Source organism: Fusarium proliferatum (assembly GCF_900067095.1).
Source record: "Fusarium proliferatum ET1 genome assembly, contig: FPRO_scaffold014, whole genome shotgun sequence".
Taxonomy (NCBI): Eukaryota; Fungi; Ascomycota; class Sordariomycetes; order Hypocreales; family Nectriaceae; genus Fusarium; species Fusarium proliferatum.
Window position 1 is genome coordinate 426,533 of NW_022194803.1, and position 18,580 is coordinate 445,112.

The 18,580-nt window shown below is 47.8% G+C and overlaps 10 protein-coding genes across 10 annotated transcripts; 8 read left to right on the forward strand and 2 right to left on the reverse strand.

Moving 5' to 3' along the window:
• Window positions 1-1,084: 1,084 nt before the first annotated feature.
• FPRO_04036 (uncharacterized protein) lies at window positions 1,085-2,029 on the forward strand (the record flags this gene model as incomplete). The annotated part of the gene is made up of 1 exon (XM_031223848.1): window positions 1,085-2,029. The coding sequence occupies one exon, from the start codon at window positions 1,085-1,087 to the stop codon at window positions 2,027-2,029; it is 945 nt and encodes a 314-aa protein (XP_031089166.1).
• Window positions 2,030-3,852: 1,823 nt separating this feature from the next.
• On the forward strand, window positions 3,853-4,824 carry FPRO_04035 (putative alpha-L-arabinofuranosidase precursor; the record flags this gene model as incomplete). The annotated part of the gene is made up of 1 exon (XM_031223849.1): window positions 3,853-4,824. One exon carries the CDS (start codon window positions 3,853-3,855, stop codon window positions 4,822-4,824), a length of 972 nt encoding a protein of 323 aa, XP_031089167.1.
• Window positions 4,825-5,088: 264 nt separating this feature from the next.
• FPRO_04034 (putative NADPH2 dehydrogenase chain OYE2) lies at window positions 5,089-6,470 on the reverse strand (the record flags this gene model as incomplete). The annotated part of the gene is made up of 5 exons (XM_031223850.1): window positions 5,089-5,217; window positions 5,264-5,744; window positions 5,793-5,822; window positions 5,878-5,996; window positions 6,042-6,470. The coding sequence occupies 5 exons, from the start codon at window positions 6,468-6,470 to the stop codon at window positions 5,089-5,091; spliced, it is 1,188 nt and encodes a 395-aa protein (XP_031089168.1).
• A 473-nt stretch (window positions 6,471-6,943) lies between these two features.
• FPRO_04033 (uncharacterized protein) lies at window positions 6,944-8,510 on the forward strand (the record flags this gene model as incomplete). The annotated part of the gene is made up of 3 exons (XM_031223851.1): window positions 6,944-7,442; window positions 7,502-8,313; window positions 8,370-8,510. 3 exons carry the CDS (start codon window positions 6,944-6,946, stop codon window positions 8,508-8,510), a joined length of 1,452 nt encoding a protein of 483 aa, XP_031089169.1.
• Window positions 8,511-9,039: 529 nt separating this feature from the next.
• FPRO_04032 (uncharacterized protein) lies at window positions 9,040-9,835 on the reverse strand (the record flags this gene model as incomplete). The annotated part of the gene is made up of 2 exons (XM_031223852.1): window positions 9,040-9,731; window positions 9,784-9,835. The coding sequence occupies 2 exons, from the start codon at window positions 9,833-9,835 to the stop codon at window positions 9,040-9,042; spliced, it is 744 nt and encodes a 247-aa protein (XP_031089170.1).
• A 1,634-nt stretch (window positions 9,836-11,469) lies between these two features.
• On the forward strand, window positions 11,470-12,771 carry FPRO_04031 (uncharacterized protein; the record flags this gene model as incomplete). Its single annotated transcript, XM_031223853.1, has 3 exons — window positions 11,470-11,658; window positions 11,723-12,232; window positions 12,295-12,771. The coding sequence occupies 3 exons, from the start codon at window positions 11,470-11,472 to the stop codon at window positions 12,769-12,771; spliced, it is 1,176 nt and encodes a 391-aa protein (XP_031089171.1).
• Window positions 12,772-13,633: 862 nt separating this feature from the next.
• Window positions 13,634-14,613, forward strand: FPRO_04030 (uncharacterized protein; the record flags this gene model as incomplete). Its single annotated transcript, XM_031223854.1, has 2 exons — window positions 13,634-14,183; window positions 14,246-14,613. The coding sequence occupies 2 exons, from the start codon at window positions 13,634-13,636 to the stop codon at window positions 14,611-14,613; spliced, it is 918 nt and encodes a 305-aa protein (XP_031089172.1).
• A 196-nt stretch (window positions 14,614-14,809) lies between these two features.
• Window positions 14,810-15,771, forward strand: FPRO_04029 (uncharacterized protein; the record flags this gene model as incomplete). Its single annotated transcript, XM_031223855.1, has 2 exons — window positions 14,810-15,338; window positions 15,389-15,771. 2 exons carry the CDS (start codon window positions 14,810-14,812, stop codon window positions 15,769-15,771), a joined length of 912 nt encoding a protein of 303 aa, XP_031089173.1.
• A 209-nt stretch (window positions 15,772-15,980) lies between these two features.
• Window positions 15,981-16,978, forward strand: FPRO_04028 (uncharacterized protein; the record flags this gene model as incomplete). Its single annotated transcript, XM_031223856.1, has 2 exons — window positions 15,981-16,530; window positions 16,581-16,978. 2 exons carry the CDS (start codon window positions 15,981-15,983, stop codon window positions 16,976-16,978), a joined length of 948 nt encoding a protein of 315 aa, XP_031089174.1.
• Window positions 16,979-17,440: 462 nt separating this feature from the next.
• Window positions 17,441-18,555, forward strand: FPRO_04027 (uncharacterized protein; the record flags this gene model as incomplete). The annotated part of the gene is made up of 4 exons (XM_031223857.1): window positions 17,441-17,585; window positions 17,635-17,753; window positions 17,805-17,998; window positions 18,048-18,555. The coding sequence occupies 4 exons, from the start codon at window positions 17,441-17,443 to the stop codon at window positions 18,553-18,555; spliced, it is 966 nt and encodes a 321-aa protein (XP_031089175.1).
• Window positions 18,556-18,580: the final 25 nt, after the last annotated feature.

The following is an 18,580-nucleotide window of genomic DNA, read 5'->3' on the forward strand; positions in this document are numbered from 1 at the left end:
GATTTAGTAGTGAGGCGATCTCGGTCGCGTTCAGATCACATTGTCGAGCATGTCCTCACTTGATGGATAATTCATTCCGAAGACAACTCTGCATTGACGTTGACATTACCCACGACCTGTCGGTGTGAAAGGGCCGCGTGGTTGTTCCTCCACCTATAGCATCGCATTCGAGCTCGCGAAGGAATAAACTTTCGGTCTTACCGATCTCGCGTTCGGGCGGTGTATTACCCGATTTCTACGGAGTATTGCTATCCTCGGCGTTATGCCTCTTCTTCTGGTACGATCATAGCAAGAGATTTAAGCTTCTCGTAATTCTGCAATATGTCAGTCCAAATTGAATAGAGATACTGATTTAGATCCACAGTGAGAGTTGCTTGTCCGGTATTGTTGTGACTACGGCCCGGAAGATACGGAGGAATGGCCTGACTGTCATCCCTGTCTGTACGGATGTCCGGGTCGGTAATAAGACGCCGGTTCTATTGTAGATCTGTGCCGGTAGTTACGTGTGCCAATGATGCGTGATCAGTATCATATCTTATCATTCCTCCCTGCAGTCCACTGAAGTAAGCTCGAACGCTGTTCTGGTTTCTGTTGTTGCGTGTTCAAAAAACAGCACTTGAAGTTGCAGATCATCCCACAATGACCAACCCATCAACACTAGGTATCTCAGAGAGCGAGTACGAGACACTCGAGTAAAAACGAAAGCGAAGACTCTGAGCAGTCATCATCGATTTAATTCTCTCGGATTCGACGTTACATCCCCGGATTTAAATCTCCTATCTCCAACACGGTCCTCTAACCAAGCCTCTTCCGACGGCCAATCTTGTTTTCTCACCCCTTGGCATTGCATCCTTCAGCGCTCACGCCAAGCAAAAATAGCATCATCACCCGCTCCATCCTTCAAATACCAAGACCCTTCTGACGCACTCGTCTTTCACTAATCTTTTGCCACTGACGTACCGCTAATCACCAGAATAAAATAGAGTGGATGCCCCCTGAGTGATTTAATGCTGCCTCTTGTCCTCTGTAGTGTTTTTGCAAAATAAGCTTATTTTTAAGCTTATGCACACCAGCTTTCTTCACAATGGCGACGACTGCTTCGAATAACGTGGCGGGGACGGAGAACATAACGCTCTCGTCTGCTCCGAGCACGCCGTCCATGCCGAGCAAGAATGAACAGCCTGATCCTATCGCGCGCGGTCCTCCACCACTACCGTATAACCTCCACGAGCACAAGCTGATGATCTTTCTATTCTGGTTCCTCATCTTGACAGAATGCACACTTATCCCGATTATCTTCTACTTCACAATCTCAAATCTCACCGATCTACGGCCGGGCGCCATGTTTGCCATTATAACGGCGATGTTTGGGTTTATATCTGGTGGCGAGTACGGTCTTCGCGGTCTACGGCTTGCGTTGAAGCGCGATACGTATCGTCCTCTCAACGGCGCGGGACGATGGAGTTTCGACACGGTGCATCTTGTTCTCGGACCACCGTACTTTGTCATGACGGCGCTTATGATTGGATTCAGCATCCCTGATCCACCGATGATGAGGGGTCTTAGTATCATCATGCCGGTCGGTATACTAATGGTAACATCGTACATGATCTGGACGGGGATAGCGTATCATTTCGGCTGGAGACTTCGCTTTCACCGCCTAAGCTCCCATGTCGTCGGCCATAAATATCCACCCCTTACATTCACCATCATGGAGGATATCACGGCTTGTGATGGGGGTGCTGGGAAGGAGTATAGAAAGGCGGCTATGGCGCGATATAACGCGTCGCCGAGGTTTAGAAGGATGCTAGTGGAGATGCTCTGGGCTTGGGCCATTACTGGGTCGGTTGTGAGCATTGTTTTGATTGTGTTGGCGTGGGTGTTGCCGGTTGAGGTTGGATATACGCTTGGATGGGCGGTTCCATCGGTTTGGGGAGCGATTGGAGCGTGGATGACTATTAAATGGGGGCAGAGGTCGCTGCGGATAGAAAAGGAGAACTGGGTGAAGGATCACACGCCAAATGCATAGACTACTTAGAATAGATGTATGTTAAGATATATATCGTAGAAATACAGCATTTTCAAACTATAGAGTTGAGTATTAGAGCGATAAATAGTCACTTTAATTGTTTTAACTGTTTAGAGTGAATGCTTTAAATTAAACTGTAAATACAGTTTTAAGACTTAATAGAAAGTTAATCTACTCTTCTTGAACTATAAAATACTTAAAATTATGTTATTTCCTAGCTAAATAAAATAGACTCTCTGTTAGAATTAAGGTTATGCTATTACTATGTGCTAATTGTTAAATATTTACTATATTTTCGAGTATAGGGTGAGCTTCAATGACCTCATGGTCTTATCTTATCAAAATGTAGCACCATGCCTCGCTTCCATTCCCCCTTTTGATCGTCCTAACTTATCGCATCTAGGAAACGGATATTACTTGGCGTTTCAAGGGGACGTCTATTACGCTATGACAAACCCACTTTGTTCTCGCCTTGATATTCAACATCAAACATGAAAGAAGCCGAGTTCCGTGGAAAAACATTCAGCCTTATTCGAAGCCATCTTGCTCAATCCCCCTCACCCTCACTCACTCACTCACCGCCAACAAAATCCCCATACTCAAACACTTGAACTTCGTGATATCTAGACTTACACGGTTATATGCACTCCGCATTTCCATCCCCCGCATTCTGTAGTTGCTATTCCCTATTTCCTATGCATCTCGCGATAGTTTAATTCGCCCGCTTACACCAAATCTGGCTAAAATACAAGTCAAAGTTCACCGTCAAATGCCAGGTTGGGTCTGATAGGCGGAATAACACGCTGCGTGTGAAACAAGATATCAGTAGTTAAATTCTACTGGCACGCTAGTAATATATGACAATCGCTGACCGCGATGGGTTTTAGCCTAATGAGGTCCTTTGCCGTGCCGGGGTTGTTTTTGCTTTCAGGGACGAATCTGGGGTGTTGACTAGATTTACCGATGAACGGTGCAATTCTATAGGTGCGCCAATATCCTGCTCATTCTTTCCTGGGGTGCATACACAGCACATGGCATCGTAAACTAGACTGTTCATAGTAATGGCTGCATCAGTCCATTTGGGAACGGACATCATGTGGTGGTCACGCCTGGCGCTGGCCTTCTCGTATCCCGCGGGAGGGCCCCAATGAGATGACAAAGTGGAGGCTGAAACCAGGCCTGCCAAGATGAAACCCACTATGATTCAGCTTGGCAAATCGATTTTCTAGATGAAGCCGAGAAACATGCCGTGCCGACCGTTTCCTGCAGGACCCAAACAAGAAAGTTTATACTCTCCATATAGATGTCCATACGTGGTGCATGTATTCGTCACTGCTTCAGCTTCAGGCAAACGCACGCACGCACGGTAGAGCTGACTGACTCGCAACTGGTAAAGGAGGTCAGGTACTTTTCTCCTCTGGTTAAATTAGCGTAAGCCAAGTGTACCTGGGCCCCGATCGAGCTAACCCCAAAGCAGAAACACTCGGATCCGTCTCCGTGGTTCCAAAAGGAAGCATGCTCGTTCAGACTCGTTTAGCGGCCCTCGATCGATCCTTGTTTTGGGTCATTGTTCGGATGATCTGGAACAAGACTGGGTTGTATTGTTGTATCCCAGTGGATACACGATATTTTCTCCTCCAATGCCAGCTCGATCATTCCCCAGCAACGAATGATGCCCATATAAATTAAGGGCCATCTCGCCATGCATAGTCCATCTACTATTTCATATATAACATACTGACTTCCTCCTCGTCGATCAGTCTTTTCTTCTCTTGTATCATCACAACCTCCACCTCTCCTCATCTCCTCAACCCGATATCACCATGAAGTACGATCTCAGCCTGCTCTCCAGCGGTCTGCTGCTCCTCGCCTCTGTCGGCGATGTCGCAGCTCAGTGCCAGCTCCCCACCTCCTACAAATGGACCTCAAGCGGTGCCCTTGCCCAGCCAAAGAACGGCTGGAAGTCTCTCAAGGACTTCACTGTCGCTCCCTACAACGGCGGCCAGCTCGTCTACGCCACCGTCTTCGGCACTAGCTGGGGATCTATGGCCTTCAGCCCCGTCTCCAACCTCAACCAGCTCGGTTCCGCCACACAGACCGGCATGAGCTCTACCGCTGTCGCCCCTACTCTGTTCTTCTTCAAGCCCAAGAACATCTGGATCCTCGCCCACCAGTGGGGTCCTACCAAGTTCTCCTACAGGACCTCCAGCAACCCTACCAACCCCAACGGCTGGTCTGCTGCTCAGCCTCTCTTCACCGGCGAGATTGCCAACGCCCCCTTCGGTCCTATCGACCAAACTGTCATTGGTGACAGCAAGAACATGTACCTGTTCTTCGCCGGCGACAACGGCCGCATCTACCGCTCCAGCATGCCCATCGGCAACTTCCCTGGCAGCTTCGGCAGCAGCTCCCAGATCATCCTCCAGGACACTGAGGACAACCTCTTCGAGGCCGTGCAGGTCTACTCCCTCCAGGGACTCAACAAGTACCTCATGATCGTCGAGGCCAAGGGCAAGAACGGCCGTTACTTCCGCTCTTTCACCGCCAACAGCCTCGATGGCACCTGGACCGTCAACGCTGGTACCGAATCCAACCCCTTCGCCGGCAAGGCCAACAGCGGCGCCACCTGGACCAACGACATCAGCCACGGCGAGCTCATCCGAACCAGCAACGACCAGACCTTCCCCGTAGACCCTTGCAACCTTCAGCTCCTCTACCAGGGCCGCAACCCCAACGTTGGTGGCGAGTACAACGACCTTCCTTACCGCCCTGGTCTGCTCACCATCAAGAAATAAGCGGATTGAGAAAAAGTGCTTGCACTGCTTTTCTTTCTTCTGGGTTTTGCACGACCGTGGATGCTGGACACCCAGTTTTGCGTTGCAAATGGGATTATCATGGTGATTCATCCATGACGCTCATTCATCTGTACATAGTTATCTGCTCGTATATTATCAAGTCACATTCATTTGAATGGAACAATGCACATATTGCTCATATCTTTGTCTCTATCTGATATAGTCGTGAAGCCCGTTGACTGTCTCTCCTTGCTCTAGTGATGCCTATGTGGTTGAGGCTACTGGCCAATCATTGTAGCCTTCATCTGGTCTATTGTCCAGCCCATAATAAACCCAAGCACCTCTATCATTCGTGGCGAGGGATACCCCATTAATGATACGAGGAACAAGATCCTTTTCAACCAGTCAGAATAGAAGATGTCAACATTGGACTACTCACCGGATTGTGGATGAAAGCTCTCGCAAACGTAATCATGTCCAGTTTGCCCGCTCCAGCAAGAGCATCAGCCTCTCCAACAGTATAATCATGATTGGCCATAAGCAAAGTCGGACTACCAGGAAACTTGACGAGGTTCCCAAAGTCAAGAACTGGATCGTAGCCACGAGGGAGAGGATAGCCTTCAGGCCGAGAGAGAGGTCCAAAGAATTCCCCTGAACCAGGGGATGTTTCGGCACCACGACGGCCAAGGTTAATAATCCCGACCTTTCTTTTGACAAGTTCGGTGATGAGGTACGTATAAGTCTCTTTCATCTCATCAAAGTCCACGATAGAATCGTTGAGATGGTCTGTGGGGTTAATCTTGACACAGATATACTCTGGTCCATCGAAGACGGCGGTAATTGCATCGACGAGTTCGAGGGTGAAGCGGCATCTGTTCTCCACTGATCCACCATATTCGTCGCTGCGTTGATTCGCACGGCTATACAATAAGCACTAACCTGGCATTGACAAGATTGGTATGACTGACCTGCTGAGAAACTGTTGAGGCAGATAACCGCTTAGATGTCAGTTAGCAATTGCCCAGAGGTGCCAATAGATATGTCATATATTACCCTTGAGCAAGGAGCTCAACACCGTCAAACCCAGCTAATTTAGCTAACTCGCAGCTTCGCCTGTAAGTGTCAACAACAGACTTAACATCTGTAATGGCCTCGATATTGTCCGTATGTCCCTACTTTCAATCAGACGTCGTTCATCATCCTCAGAAGAAACTTGCAGGCATCCCATTCAAGTCTCGATATTTCCCTCCATAAGCTTTGATAGCAGAAGGAGCCAGAACCTTAGCACCCTTCTCTTTCATAATGGGCAACTGATCATGCTGACACCTCCCAGCATGCCAGGCCTGGAAGAAGATTTTCCCACCAGTATCGTGAACTGCATCAGTCACTCTTCGCCAAGCATCCGCATGCTCCTGGGTAACCATGAAGGGAGCGTGTTTCCAGTCACAACCAGTCCAATCGACGAAAGTGCCCTCTGTGACGATGAGACCAGCGCCGTACTTGGCTCTATCGGCGTAATGCTTAATTTGGGCTGGGCCAGGTTTGTTATCGTCGATACAACGGTTACGAGTCATTGAGCCCATGACTATACGGTTTCTGAGGGGGAGCTTGCCTCCTACGGTGATTGGTTCGAGGAGGTTTGCCATGATGGAGTGAAATGTGCTGAAATAGATTTGAAGTAATGTTTGGGATGATTGAAGTGAATGCTGCTGAACCAACTACAAGATCAGCCCATGAGAGGAAACAGAGACTTTAAATACTACAGGACATCTTCTCTGGTATCTTCTTACGAGTGCAGCATGGTCTTTCAAGACCAGGAATGATATAGACTATGACTATGTATCTTTTATGTTAGATGATAAGTATTTGCCCTGCTAATATCAGTAACGAAGTACTTGATGCTTAGCAGCGCTCAGATTCCTAGCTCAAGCATCTCCGACTCCCAATCTTCTGACGAATCACAGCTTCAACACTCCGCAAGCGGGGCCGCAGCCTGTCCGGAGACTTTCGGCCAAACAAACCTGCGATTGGTCTATCATTAATAATCCCTATCATCCGCTCAACTACCCAATCTCGGCCATTTGATCCCACGAAAAGACATTATTAATCCAATTCAGCGATGAAAGCGACATCTTGTCTTCAATGTAGAGAGGCCAAGAGGCGGTGTGTAAAGCAGACGATCGATTCGCCATGTAACAACTGTCAGCGCAAGAACCTAGCCTGCTCATCGCACGTCAGCTCACAAACTACATCTGCACCCAAAGAAAACCAGGAATTTGTCCCAGACCTGACCGATGAGCTGGCTATCGAGTTTGTCGAGTCTTATCTGACGCATCTCGATGGCAGGGCCCACAGTATTTTTCACCAAGAAACACTTCGGAGACAAGTTCGCAGAAAGGAGATTGGAGATGCCTTGCTCTACGCTATATGTGCTTTAGGCTCAAAGTTCTCACCCAAGTCTGAGCATCGCGCTTTGGAAGTTCCGTTGGTGAAGGGGGCGAAGAGGCTGGTACAAGCAGATCTTGAGAATGTGTGTATTGAGCATGTGCAGACTTGTATTCTTTTGTCACTTCTCAGTGCTGGGAACTGCCATACTTCTTCAGAGACATTATTTCTCCGTGAGTTCATTTGTTGTGGATATAGATCTATCAGTTGCGAGTTTACTGATGCCTTGCAGGAATTGCGATTGGTATGGCTGAAGTTCTTCAGCTTAACTTTTCGGTGGATGAGCCAAGTATTGCCAGTGAGACAGCCCTTAGAATTTGGTGGTCACTTTACATACTCGATCGTTGGTGTTCTTCTGGTCTTGGAATACCCCGGCACTTGGACAACCCTCGCTGCCCTGACTCGTCTCCTCTGCCTATCGACGAAACCTCCTTCAGATGCCTTAGTTCTTCGCGCTTACTCCAAAATTCTAGTCGAACTCCGGGTATCTTTGCGCATATGGTGACTTTGATCCAACACTTTGGTCAGATCCAAGGCCTGAACCGCGCTATGGCCAAGGGAGACATGGAACCAAAGGTAAAATGTGATGCTATCAAGCTCATCGGCCAGAAACTCGAATCATGGAAGGCCAGCCTGCCGGAGAACATGCGGATGACGATACAGAATATCTACAGCCACCAACAGAACGACCTAGGAGGACACTTTATCGCGCTTCATCTGGTATTTCATCACCTCTCCGCACTGGTCTACTTCAACTCCCTTGAGACAAAAGAGCAATCATACACGGGACAAGAAGATCACGTCGCGCTGTGTAAATCCCACGCTTCGTCTTTCAGCAGTTTGTTACACACCTCTCGACAGATGAATGGCTGTCAGCAGAACTACCCAACCGTTGGACATATGACCACCGTGGCATCCGCTGTTCTATTACATACGCTTTTGTTAGGAGAGCCAGAAGATATCCCAAAAGCGCGACAGGAATTGAACACAAATTTTGAGGCACTGATTGAACTTCGGCAGTACTGGCCCGCAACAGAAGCAATGGTGAGACCCAAGCTCTGCTGATCTCTATATGCCACTGACATGTTGTAGATAAACAGGTTGATGACATTTCAAAAGCTCTGCCTGCTGTCGACGGAAAGCCACAAGTTGGATGGATGGATGGTCAGGTTCTTGCTGGAACATTCCCTCGGACTAACGAAGAGGAACATGCCCATCATACCACAAACGTTGGACATTGAGTCAGAAGATTTCACAACAAGGACGAACGAGCTGTTGCAGGAAGGCCGATACACCGACTTTGATCTGTTTCACCAACCACAGAGTTTCTAGCCGGCCTACATTGTCAGAACCAAAACCGGTCCCAGCTCAACATTGCAGATCCAAGGCATAATAGCTCCCAATTGTGACAATTTCGTCACAGGTAGCCAACTAACAGCCATTCGTGAAAGCTGATATGTTGCAATACGTCATTTTGCCGACCAAAATGTCACGAGCTGAATTTAATAGATATGTACTACAAAATTACCTAGCCACCGTGCTTATCCTACTGAATCCAATTTTCCCACTGGCCAGGAACCAAGATACAGTCTCCTTATCGTAAAGGTCCAATAACAATTGATGTAGGCACTGGTGTTAAGCTTGTTTGCGCTATGTGAGAGACATCTGGTGTCTGCAAAACACAAACTCTTGCAATTAGCCAGATTGACGCCAGTCCTGAAACCAAGTTATGCCAGCCTTGTCCCGAGACCTCGACCCCCAGATGCAGCACTAGGAATAGTTTGGCACCGGACCGCAATGCTTGTCAAACTGGACCCAAGCGTAGTTGCCGTAATTTCCGGGAGTGAGCTGCGCAGTCTCCTTATCATAGAGATAGCAAGCGTGGTTGCCATTAGGCGACTTATTGTTGCTAAATGACAGACATTTGGGGTCGGCTTTGCATAAGTTCTGGCAGTTGGCTAGGTTCACACCAGCCTTGACGACGTACCACCCTTGCCCCCATTTGGCAACTCCACAGCCATTTGCTGCTGCATCTGTGCGAAGTCTGGCGTCGCAGTTACTTTTCTCTTCGGAAATCCTGGCGTTGCAGCTATTCTCCTTCTCCGAGATCTTGCCGATACAACTGGTCTCCGCTTGGGAGATCCTGTTGTCACAGCTTGTCTTTGCTTCCGATATCTTGGCATCGCAGCTGCTTTTCTCTTCCGATACTTTGTTATTACAACGAGTTTCAGCTTCTGATAACTTGCTGTCGCAGCTCGTCTTCTCTTGCCAGACTTTGGCGTCGCATTTCGCCTGCTCTTCGGCCCTGGCTGCTTCTACAGAGGCAGAGCAACGGCGATCTGCTTCGGCAGCCGCTTCCTTCTTGCCCTGTATATAGCAGCCGTCGGTCACTGGGCAGGTAGATCCGACTGGGCAGTTGCACTTCTCGGGCAACGTGACAAGACCGGGACCTCTCGCGTGCCCTACAAATGTCAATCTCAGAGTTGAGTTTGGTAGGCAATGGCCATAACTTACCATCGCTGGCTGCGTATAGGATTGTGATAAATAGGACGAAGGAGATTCGCATTGCAATTATAGGTTTGTTGGATTCGACCTAAAGGAAGATGTACTGTTCTTTCTGGGCTTTGCTTGTGTAAAATGGAAATGTGGTGCTTGCATGTCCTAGCTATATATACCCAATTGTGTCAACTAGAGATGCTTTCGCGGCTAGATTGGGTCTATGATGACTGAGTATCTGACTGCCTCTAAGTGAAATTGATTGATGCATACCTGGCATAGGCGATCTGAGTACCTTTGGCTGCTGCTGAATGATGTGATTGCATTGCATACCTGAACGAGATGAAGTATGTATCTTTCTCAACACCTTTTAGCGCCAAGCACTGATACATCCCTCTCAGCTACGTCTTTGACGAAGCTGCATAATTGACTCACCGTGACAGGGATTCACCCCTGTTCTCAGCTCACGCGAACGACTCTCTGCATCGCGCATCCTTACTATTCACGGTATGGCCGTAGAATGAATTATTGGATTCATACCCAATAATGTCTTGCTTAGATATTGATCTCCTTGATACGAACGCAGCTATCATATCATGCTAATGCGCCGTCAACAGGTGCACAGATGAATGTGACAATATTCCAAAGTCCCATGAGCGGTAAAGCGCAAATGGCTGGCTGATAATTCCAAATGCGGCATCGCGACTCCTCACCTGTGACGTTGTCCCACCTGTTTGATGAGACTTGTAGCTGAAATCTTCAATACCACCTCGGTAAGCACCGGCAGGTGAAGATCACCAAACTCGGGCATCTCGATCGAACTATTGGTCAATTTGACGTGCAACATCCTAAAGGAATATGCATCAATCAATATCCATGGGGCACAGGTAGGGTATTCGGCATTCGCTCCTTCAGGACTCTGCACAGACCGTTTGTGATATCAAAAGAACTGCCCAGAATGACTTCTCCAAGGCGTTTCTACAAATCACAGCCACAAGCGTTCTGCAAGCCTCAACTCCCTCACGACTAATGCGGTTCGATCACTACTGCACTGATAGTCGTGACGGCTAAAGGCATTCATATTGTCCTGCAGTGATTAGATCAAACTTACTGCTAAAGACTAATGCCTGTACTTACAATGTAGGAGCCAATGCCCAACCAGATACTACATAAACCTGCATGCACTCTTTCTTGTCACAAAAAGTGGCAAAACAAAATTAAAGTAACCCTTCCACCCGTGGCTTTGAAGGCCTCATTATTTAGCAAGAAATTATTCTGCCTCTATACCGAAAGAGTTGATTCAGCAAGCCACCTGCAAGTGATACGGAATCAGCTGTTGAGGGTCAAAGCTGAACAATCTATGACCTGCGGGCCGGCCAGTCCGAAGCCCAAGGAAACCAACGGGAAGGATGGCTGGATGTGCTTCAACTTCGGCCCAATACTCAAACCCTTTCTCAATGCGTACGCAACATACAGTAACATCATTTTTGTAAGTTATTCATTAATACTGTGTGGGGAAATGTAGAGACTGCGATAGTGTTGTAAAGAAAAGCTGCAAGTATTCATCACTATATAATAAGTACGTTCTGACGTCTTTCATCACACCAACCGCTGCTATTATCTTTCATATTTTCTTCCACCCTTATCATCTAAAGACTGAATATGCGTGTCTTAATCTTTATCTTGACCTATGCTGTCTCCAGCATGGCGTCTTCCATCTCGTCGCCTCCTATCACAACAGACTATGCCACCTATCCATCGTTTGTTGTTACATCCTCGCCACTGCCGGCATGTCCTTCGAATGCCTTGTGTGCGCACACTGTCTGTATAGAGGAGGTGCATGTGCTCGGCACCAAGACAGTAACTGAAGTGACCACAGTAGTATCTACTCTGGTAAGTTGTTAAACACCAATTGAACAGAAACGGCTCAAGTGCTGATTTCAATTCTTTTATTCAGATTAAACCTGTGACTAGTTGGAGTACGATTACGTCGACGGTCACCGTTCCAGGCAAGGACTGCACTGTTACGAGTCACAGAGTCACATCCAAGTACGACACTGCTACTGTCTCACTTACAGAGACCAGCTTTGTTACAATTGATAGCGTTGTCTATGCCACTAAGACAGTGATAGAGACCGTCTCTCAACTGTGTGAAGCCGCCACAGGTCCTACGCTACCTATTAGCACTGGTGATCCTATACCGGTCACCAGTGACGGACCTCAGCCCATTGTTACTGGAGGTCCAGATTCAAGTGCAGCTCAATCTTCAGTCACCATAGTAGAATGGGAAGCAGACTACGTAACTGCCTGGACAGTGGCATCCCTTGCTTTGTCGACGCAGATTCCTCTTCCAATTCCTCGCACTGCAACAGTGGATGAGAATCCAAACCCGGGCCGAGTGACGTTGCCTCAATGCGCCAGAGAAGGGAAATTAACCTATAGTTTCCTTCAAGGCTATGGCTGGGACGTAAGTTATCTATGTCGCTCCAACACTCCGAAAGATTGGCTAATAAAATCCCGTTACTTCAGAATGTCGATTTCAATAAACCATCAGACCCGATCACAGACTTCACCTTCGGGCCAATTTCATTTAAGGCCATGAACTGGAAGTATCTTGACAAGCCAAATATCATCGAGCAAGGAACTCACCCTGTGCTTGAAGCTATAGCAGGCCAAGGAGCCTTTACGCTCGTGAACCCGGCTGAGGCAGCAAAATTACAACAGTTTGCTATTGAACTCCCCGAGAACGCTGAACTTGTCGGCGTTAGTCTTCAGTTCGCGTTCCATGTTTCACATACTACGGGCGACCCCTTTACGTGGAACTTCAACATGGATGGTGGTTCCTACGGCAAGAGTTTGTCACCAAGTTGGACCTTTACAAACCTGGGCATTGACTTGAGTGATTTGCCTCAGAATAGCTGGCCTGCCTTGATGACCTTGACGAGGACTGATACTGGTGCTTTTGTGCCATTCCATCTACGCCAGGTCCTTCTCTGTGAGGGTTAGTGATTAAGGGATACTGGTAATGGATGCCGCTAATGAAGGGAAGAAGCAGTTTAGTATTTATACATTAAGGTGGTAGATTACGGCTAAAGTAGGAAGGAAATAAACTTCTTGGCTTTTGCCGTCCTCGCAACCTGCTTAACCTCTCTCAACGCCTCTCTATGCACCCGACAACCTCTAGGTGAACGACCTCTACTATACGGCATCGATGTAAATATCGCCCGGGCATTTTTTTAACCGCCGAGCCTCGGAAATACCCTTGTTGGCCGAACGAAATCGAAGCTGAAGGCTACCACAGAGTCCTTCTCTTTGAGTGGTACTAAAGTTACTTACACTCAATTCAGTGCTAATTGATTCAATCAAGGATATCTTCCCATTCACTACAGCAATACTTATGCCCATGCCCATTATAATTCTTATTCACGACCCCAAGACTTAACTTTAACATTAATTTCTAATAACCAAATTGATTGACTTAAACGCAATAGAAGTTTAAGGTATAAGTGGCCCTTAATTTATGTTCATCCTTTACAGCACTTAAGCTCCTATATAGTAATACGTCATTCCCTTGACCAACACGTCAATCCATTTAAAATACCGGAGATTTTAAGCGATGATCACCAATTAGCACGTCTTGGCCCAGCCTGCGCCGCCTTGGCGCTTTCACAACGCGCTGAGCAGGGGATTTGCATTGCGAAGGATTCTTAATCAGGTAAACTCCGGGTATCGCGATGAAGTCATTTAGTTGGGGGCCAAAACTCGAAGAGCATTTAAGGCGTAATTCATTCCCCTCTAAGGACAATAATTTCAGTCATTCCAGCATCTTCATTTCTGTAGTGCTACTAGTTTTCCATCGATACTAAGAATGTACAAACTGTACAGATGCAGATTTGTCGCTGGCATCTTGTTGTACCTATCAGGAGCATGTTTGGCACAGTCGCTCAGTAACTGCCCTACGGAACTTCGGCGCCTCGGCGATAGTGAGGACCGCCTGGTCTACAACTCGACACGCACACTGTCCTACAAATTCAAAGGACAATCGAGACCGTGGTATATAACTGCCGCTGTCACGGACGTGCGCCCCCCAAACGGCGAGTTCATAAATGGTGCAAACTCTGGGCAAGACTCACGTCAAGAGCTCAGTGTCTTTGTTAGCGTTCCGCGAGGATATGGTACAAGCCGAGATGGAAGAGACATCCGGGTCTGCTCGCATATGATGGCAAGTATCAACAAAACCACCGACAATGCAGATAATGCGGAATACTCGTGCAGAGGGGTCATAAGCGAGAAATGTATCGAGGAATATGAGAATGCAACCCTATCTGTCCCTGCGCTCGGCCAAGAATGCCCGGATTTTACCTCACTGAGACCAAACTTGAGCGAGGAATGTACGAATCAGGTATTTGCCGGCAATGGTAGGCATTAACTTTCTCTGGTGTCCGGCTGTATTACTAACTAACTGTTTTCTTCCTCTCAGAGATTGTGCGGAACTTTTCCGCGACGCGCTGTTCACTCAACGAGATGCCGCATCTCAACCTTCCAGCTAATTACACGACCTTTAGTGGGGTTTGGGCAGGCTTTGATGGTGATCACAATGGTGAGGATTTCGACCATTACGATAGAAGAGTTCAGGAAACTATTCCTGTGTTAATGTCGGTAGCAAAGGGTAATGATAGCAGTGAAAGCAAGCTGCTGTGTATTGTCCCTAATCAGGTTGTTGCGGGTAGTCGGAAACCTGAATCAAAACTGGAAGATGAAGAAGATGAGAACTTGGCGTCGCAAGTTAGAGGTTTAGGGGCTGTTTTCCTTAGTGTTGGTGTTGTTATGATCTTCAGTCTTCTATAACCTGTGGTATAACTAGGCTAGCGAGTAAGCTTAAAGGATTGCTTGGCCCGGCTAAGTAGGCAAACGCCAAGGATTGCAATGAAGTCATATAGTTGGGGGTCAACACATGAAGGACATTTATCAAGTCATCCCCGCCCTCGACGGTGCACGACTTTACTTTAACTATCAATCTGACATTGGTACTGAACTGTACAAAATGTTTAGAATGTTCGCTCTTATATGGCTATACCTCTTGAGAGCATGCCTCGCCCAAAATCCCTCATCAACCGAAGACTGCAGCCCTAGTGAATTTACAGATGCTGTCGACAGGCGCGCCATCGTCTTTAACGCATCGGGTACCCTGCCCCTGAAGCTCAAGGCACAGAAAAGTCTAAATATATGGTACATCAGCACTGCTGTGACCGACGAACGCGACCCGAAACGCACGTTCGATGGCGGTCACTCCAGGCAATGGATCAAGAGTTTTATAAGTGTTTTCCGACCCCTTGTAGGATCAGTCGAGAATGATACCATCGGGATCTGCTCATACATGTTCCAAGGACTCAACAGCAGCTCTGAGAATCCAGACGATGTGGATGGATCCTGCAAGGGCGTCATAAGCGACGTGTGTATCAAGGAATTTGAGATTTCGACTCTCCCGATACGCGCTGGGAGGAATTGTCCGGTTTCCGAGGCTTTTAAGCTTAGCGAAGAATGCAAAAAGCATCTTACTTTAAAACAGACAGGTGATTTGGAAAGTCCTCTGGTATACAACGAATCATTAACTTGGGCTTAGTCCTGACGCGGAATCTTTCCACGGAGAACTGCACAATCGGCAAGATACCATATCTCGATGTTCCTGATGGCTATTGGACGTATGGCGGTTCTATATCGTCATGGGAAGGAAGTGGTGTCGAGTATGATGATTATGACTCCTATGATGTACTGGTTCAGCAGACCGTTCCAATATTCACGGTGGTATCGGGCGGTGGTATCAGTGACAGGAAGTTGGTGTGTGTTACTCCCAATAAAGTTGTCCCAGGCAGTCGAAAGCCCGAACTGAAGCTAGAAGAAACCGAGGATGAGGATGAGGATGAGGAAGAGAACACTGCATCACGTGTTGGAGGTTTGGGGGCTGTTTTCCTTGGTTTTGGCGTTATGATCTTCAATCTTCTGTAGGCTGTAGCATACTCAGACTAGCAAATAAGCTTAAAGGACTGCTTGGCACAGCTAAACAGGAAACGCCAAGGACTGCAATGAAGTCATATAAAATGGGGGCCAAAAGTATGAAGGGTATATCTAGGTATCTTGCCATTCCCCTCTCACGGGGGCTCCTCAATGCTCAGATTTAACATCGCCAGTTCATTATTATTGCCAGAATTCACAAAATGTTTCGAATATTCGCTGTTATCTTCCTACACCTGATTGCAATATGTCTCGCGCAGAACTCCTCGCTGCCCAAAGACTGCCCTATCGATATCCGACGCATTGATGAGGGCTACTTGATCTACAACTCAACGCGCACAGCACGTGCCAGATTCGCCAGACAAAATCGGCCATGGTACATAACCGCCTCTGTGACCGACAGACGTGGACCAAATATCGTATTTGGAGATGTCGACACCCTTCAAGAGGTCGGTGTTTTTATAAGCGTTCATAAAACACTTGCAGATCCGCGACATCCGGCCGGAAGAGATACACTGCTCTGCTCATCCATGTTGAAGGCTTCAAACAGGACCTCTGAGAATCCGCCAGATATGGATGCTCCTGAAAACATAACATACGAAAAGCATTCGTGCAAAGGCGTCATTAGCGAGAAATGCATTCGGGAATTCGAGAACGCCACGTATACTGCCACGGGGCGTCCTCGTAAATGTCCGGGTCTGCAGTCTCTGGACTTCAGCGACGAATGCAAGGAGTACATTGGCCACAGCCAAAGTATTTCTGAACCAATCTCCGATGACTATATGCGCTAACTATTTTCTCAGCCATCCCGCGAAATTTCTCCTCGGCGCGTTGTTCGGTAGATAAGATGCCATATCTTGATCTGCCGGAAGATTACATAACTTTTGACATTGGTTTGGGGGTTGGGATTTTCGGTGATGAGGATCGCAAAGATTTTGATACGTATGATCTGAGGGTTCAGCAGACCATCCCGTTGCTATTCTCAGCATCACCGGGTGCTGGAAAGAATACGCTGATATGTATTGCCCCGGATCAGGTTGTTCCGGGTAGTCGAAAGCCACAGTTGGAGCTGGAAGGGGAGGACGAAGAGCCGGAGGAAGATGAAGAGCCAGAGGACGATGAGAACTTGGCATCGCGAGTTGGACGGTTGGGTGCTTCTGTCTTTCTTGGTGTTGGCGCCATCATCTTTAGTCTTCTGTAGCATAATCAAGCTAGCGAATAAGCATATCAAACCTTGACGGACAATTATTGTTCCTCTACTGAGAAACCAGGATCTTTTGTCGCCGTAATATCCGGGTAGCCTTGTCTATCACATGGTTAGTCCCAACCCCGCGTGCGATAGATAAGCTCCGCTAGCTGATTATCATAACCCCTAGCAAGATACCACAAGAAATGATAGTGCAATATCTACACCCAGATTCATCATCTCCTCACCTTATCCACTTTTGGAAGGAGAGCACGCGAGCGATAGATACTATAATGATAGACAGGGGAACTTTTGAAGGCTTGGCAATGCGATAACGGACATGGCCGCTCTCCGTTGACTTTGTCTAGATAAAAGATCGTCGAGATCGCTCAATTGATTGTTTTGGGGCACGTCTTCTCTCGTTCTGGCACTCGGCGTTACTACGACATTAACAGCATACCCTGGACCTTTGTGACAATGCGTCTGTCTTCCTTCATCGCTGGAGCAGCTCTGCTCTCTTCGGGCGCTAATGCACTGAATATTCTGTTGGGCAATGACGATGGATTCGGTTCTGGGAACTTGCGCGAGATGTATCGCATTTTCAAGGAGAAGGGTCACAATGGTGGGCAACCTCTTCGGAACACCGAAAAGCAGTGCTAACATATCCGCAGTTTGGCTTGTAGCCCCTGCGACAAAGCAGAGTGGCAAAGGTGGTACCTCTGACTTCACTACCGAGGGAAATTTGACTGCCCCTTCGCAGTATGACTTGATTCCCAAGGGTGCACCCTCAGTACGTTTCTTGAAAGCAGCACTCTTTGAATTCGCCTCTGAGATGACGTAGGTTGGACACGATCCAAAGGACAGCCAGATCTGGTACTACAACGGCACGCCCGCTGCCTGCACATTCGTCGCTCTGGACTACGTCCTCCCCAAGTTCGCCAACTTTAGCGTTCCTGATCTTGTTGTTACTGGACCTAACTACGGAACCAACTTGGGTGGTTTTGTGTGGACGCTGTCTGGCACTGCTGGTGCTGCGTAAGGGTATCTACCATCTCTGCAAGATGTCCGTACTGACAACGTATAGATACGCCGCTACCAACCGTGGAATTCCTGCCATTGCCATCTCCGCAAGCAACCAGGAAGTTCCCTACTTTGAAGTCAAGAACAAAACCAACCCTGCTACGTGGGCCGCTCAAGCCTCCGTTAAATTTGTCGAGAACTTCATCGCCACCTCCCCCAAGAACGGCCCTCTTCTCCCACTCGGCTACGGCGTCAACGTCAATCTCCCCGTCTTGACCAAAAAGAACCAGAACCCGGATTTCGTGCAGACCCGATTCACTGGAAACGCTCACGTTAATGAAGCTGTCCTCGACAAAGAGAAGGGCACGTTTACTTGGGCCAACATCAAGCCTTACGCCGCTGGTGTGAACGCCTGCATCAATGGTGATTGCTCTCTCCCTGGTGAGACATACGTTGTTGAGAATGGCAAGGCGTCTGTGTCTTTCTACACGGTTGATTACTCGGCGCCTAGCACGGAGTATACCAAGTCTCTCATCCAGCGAGTTGCGTCGTTCATTTCAAGCGATAAATAGTAGTTCATAGTACAGAAGAGAGTCA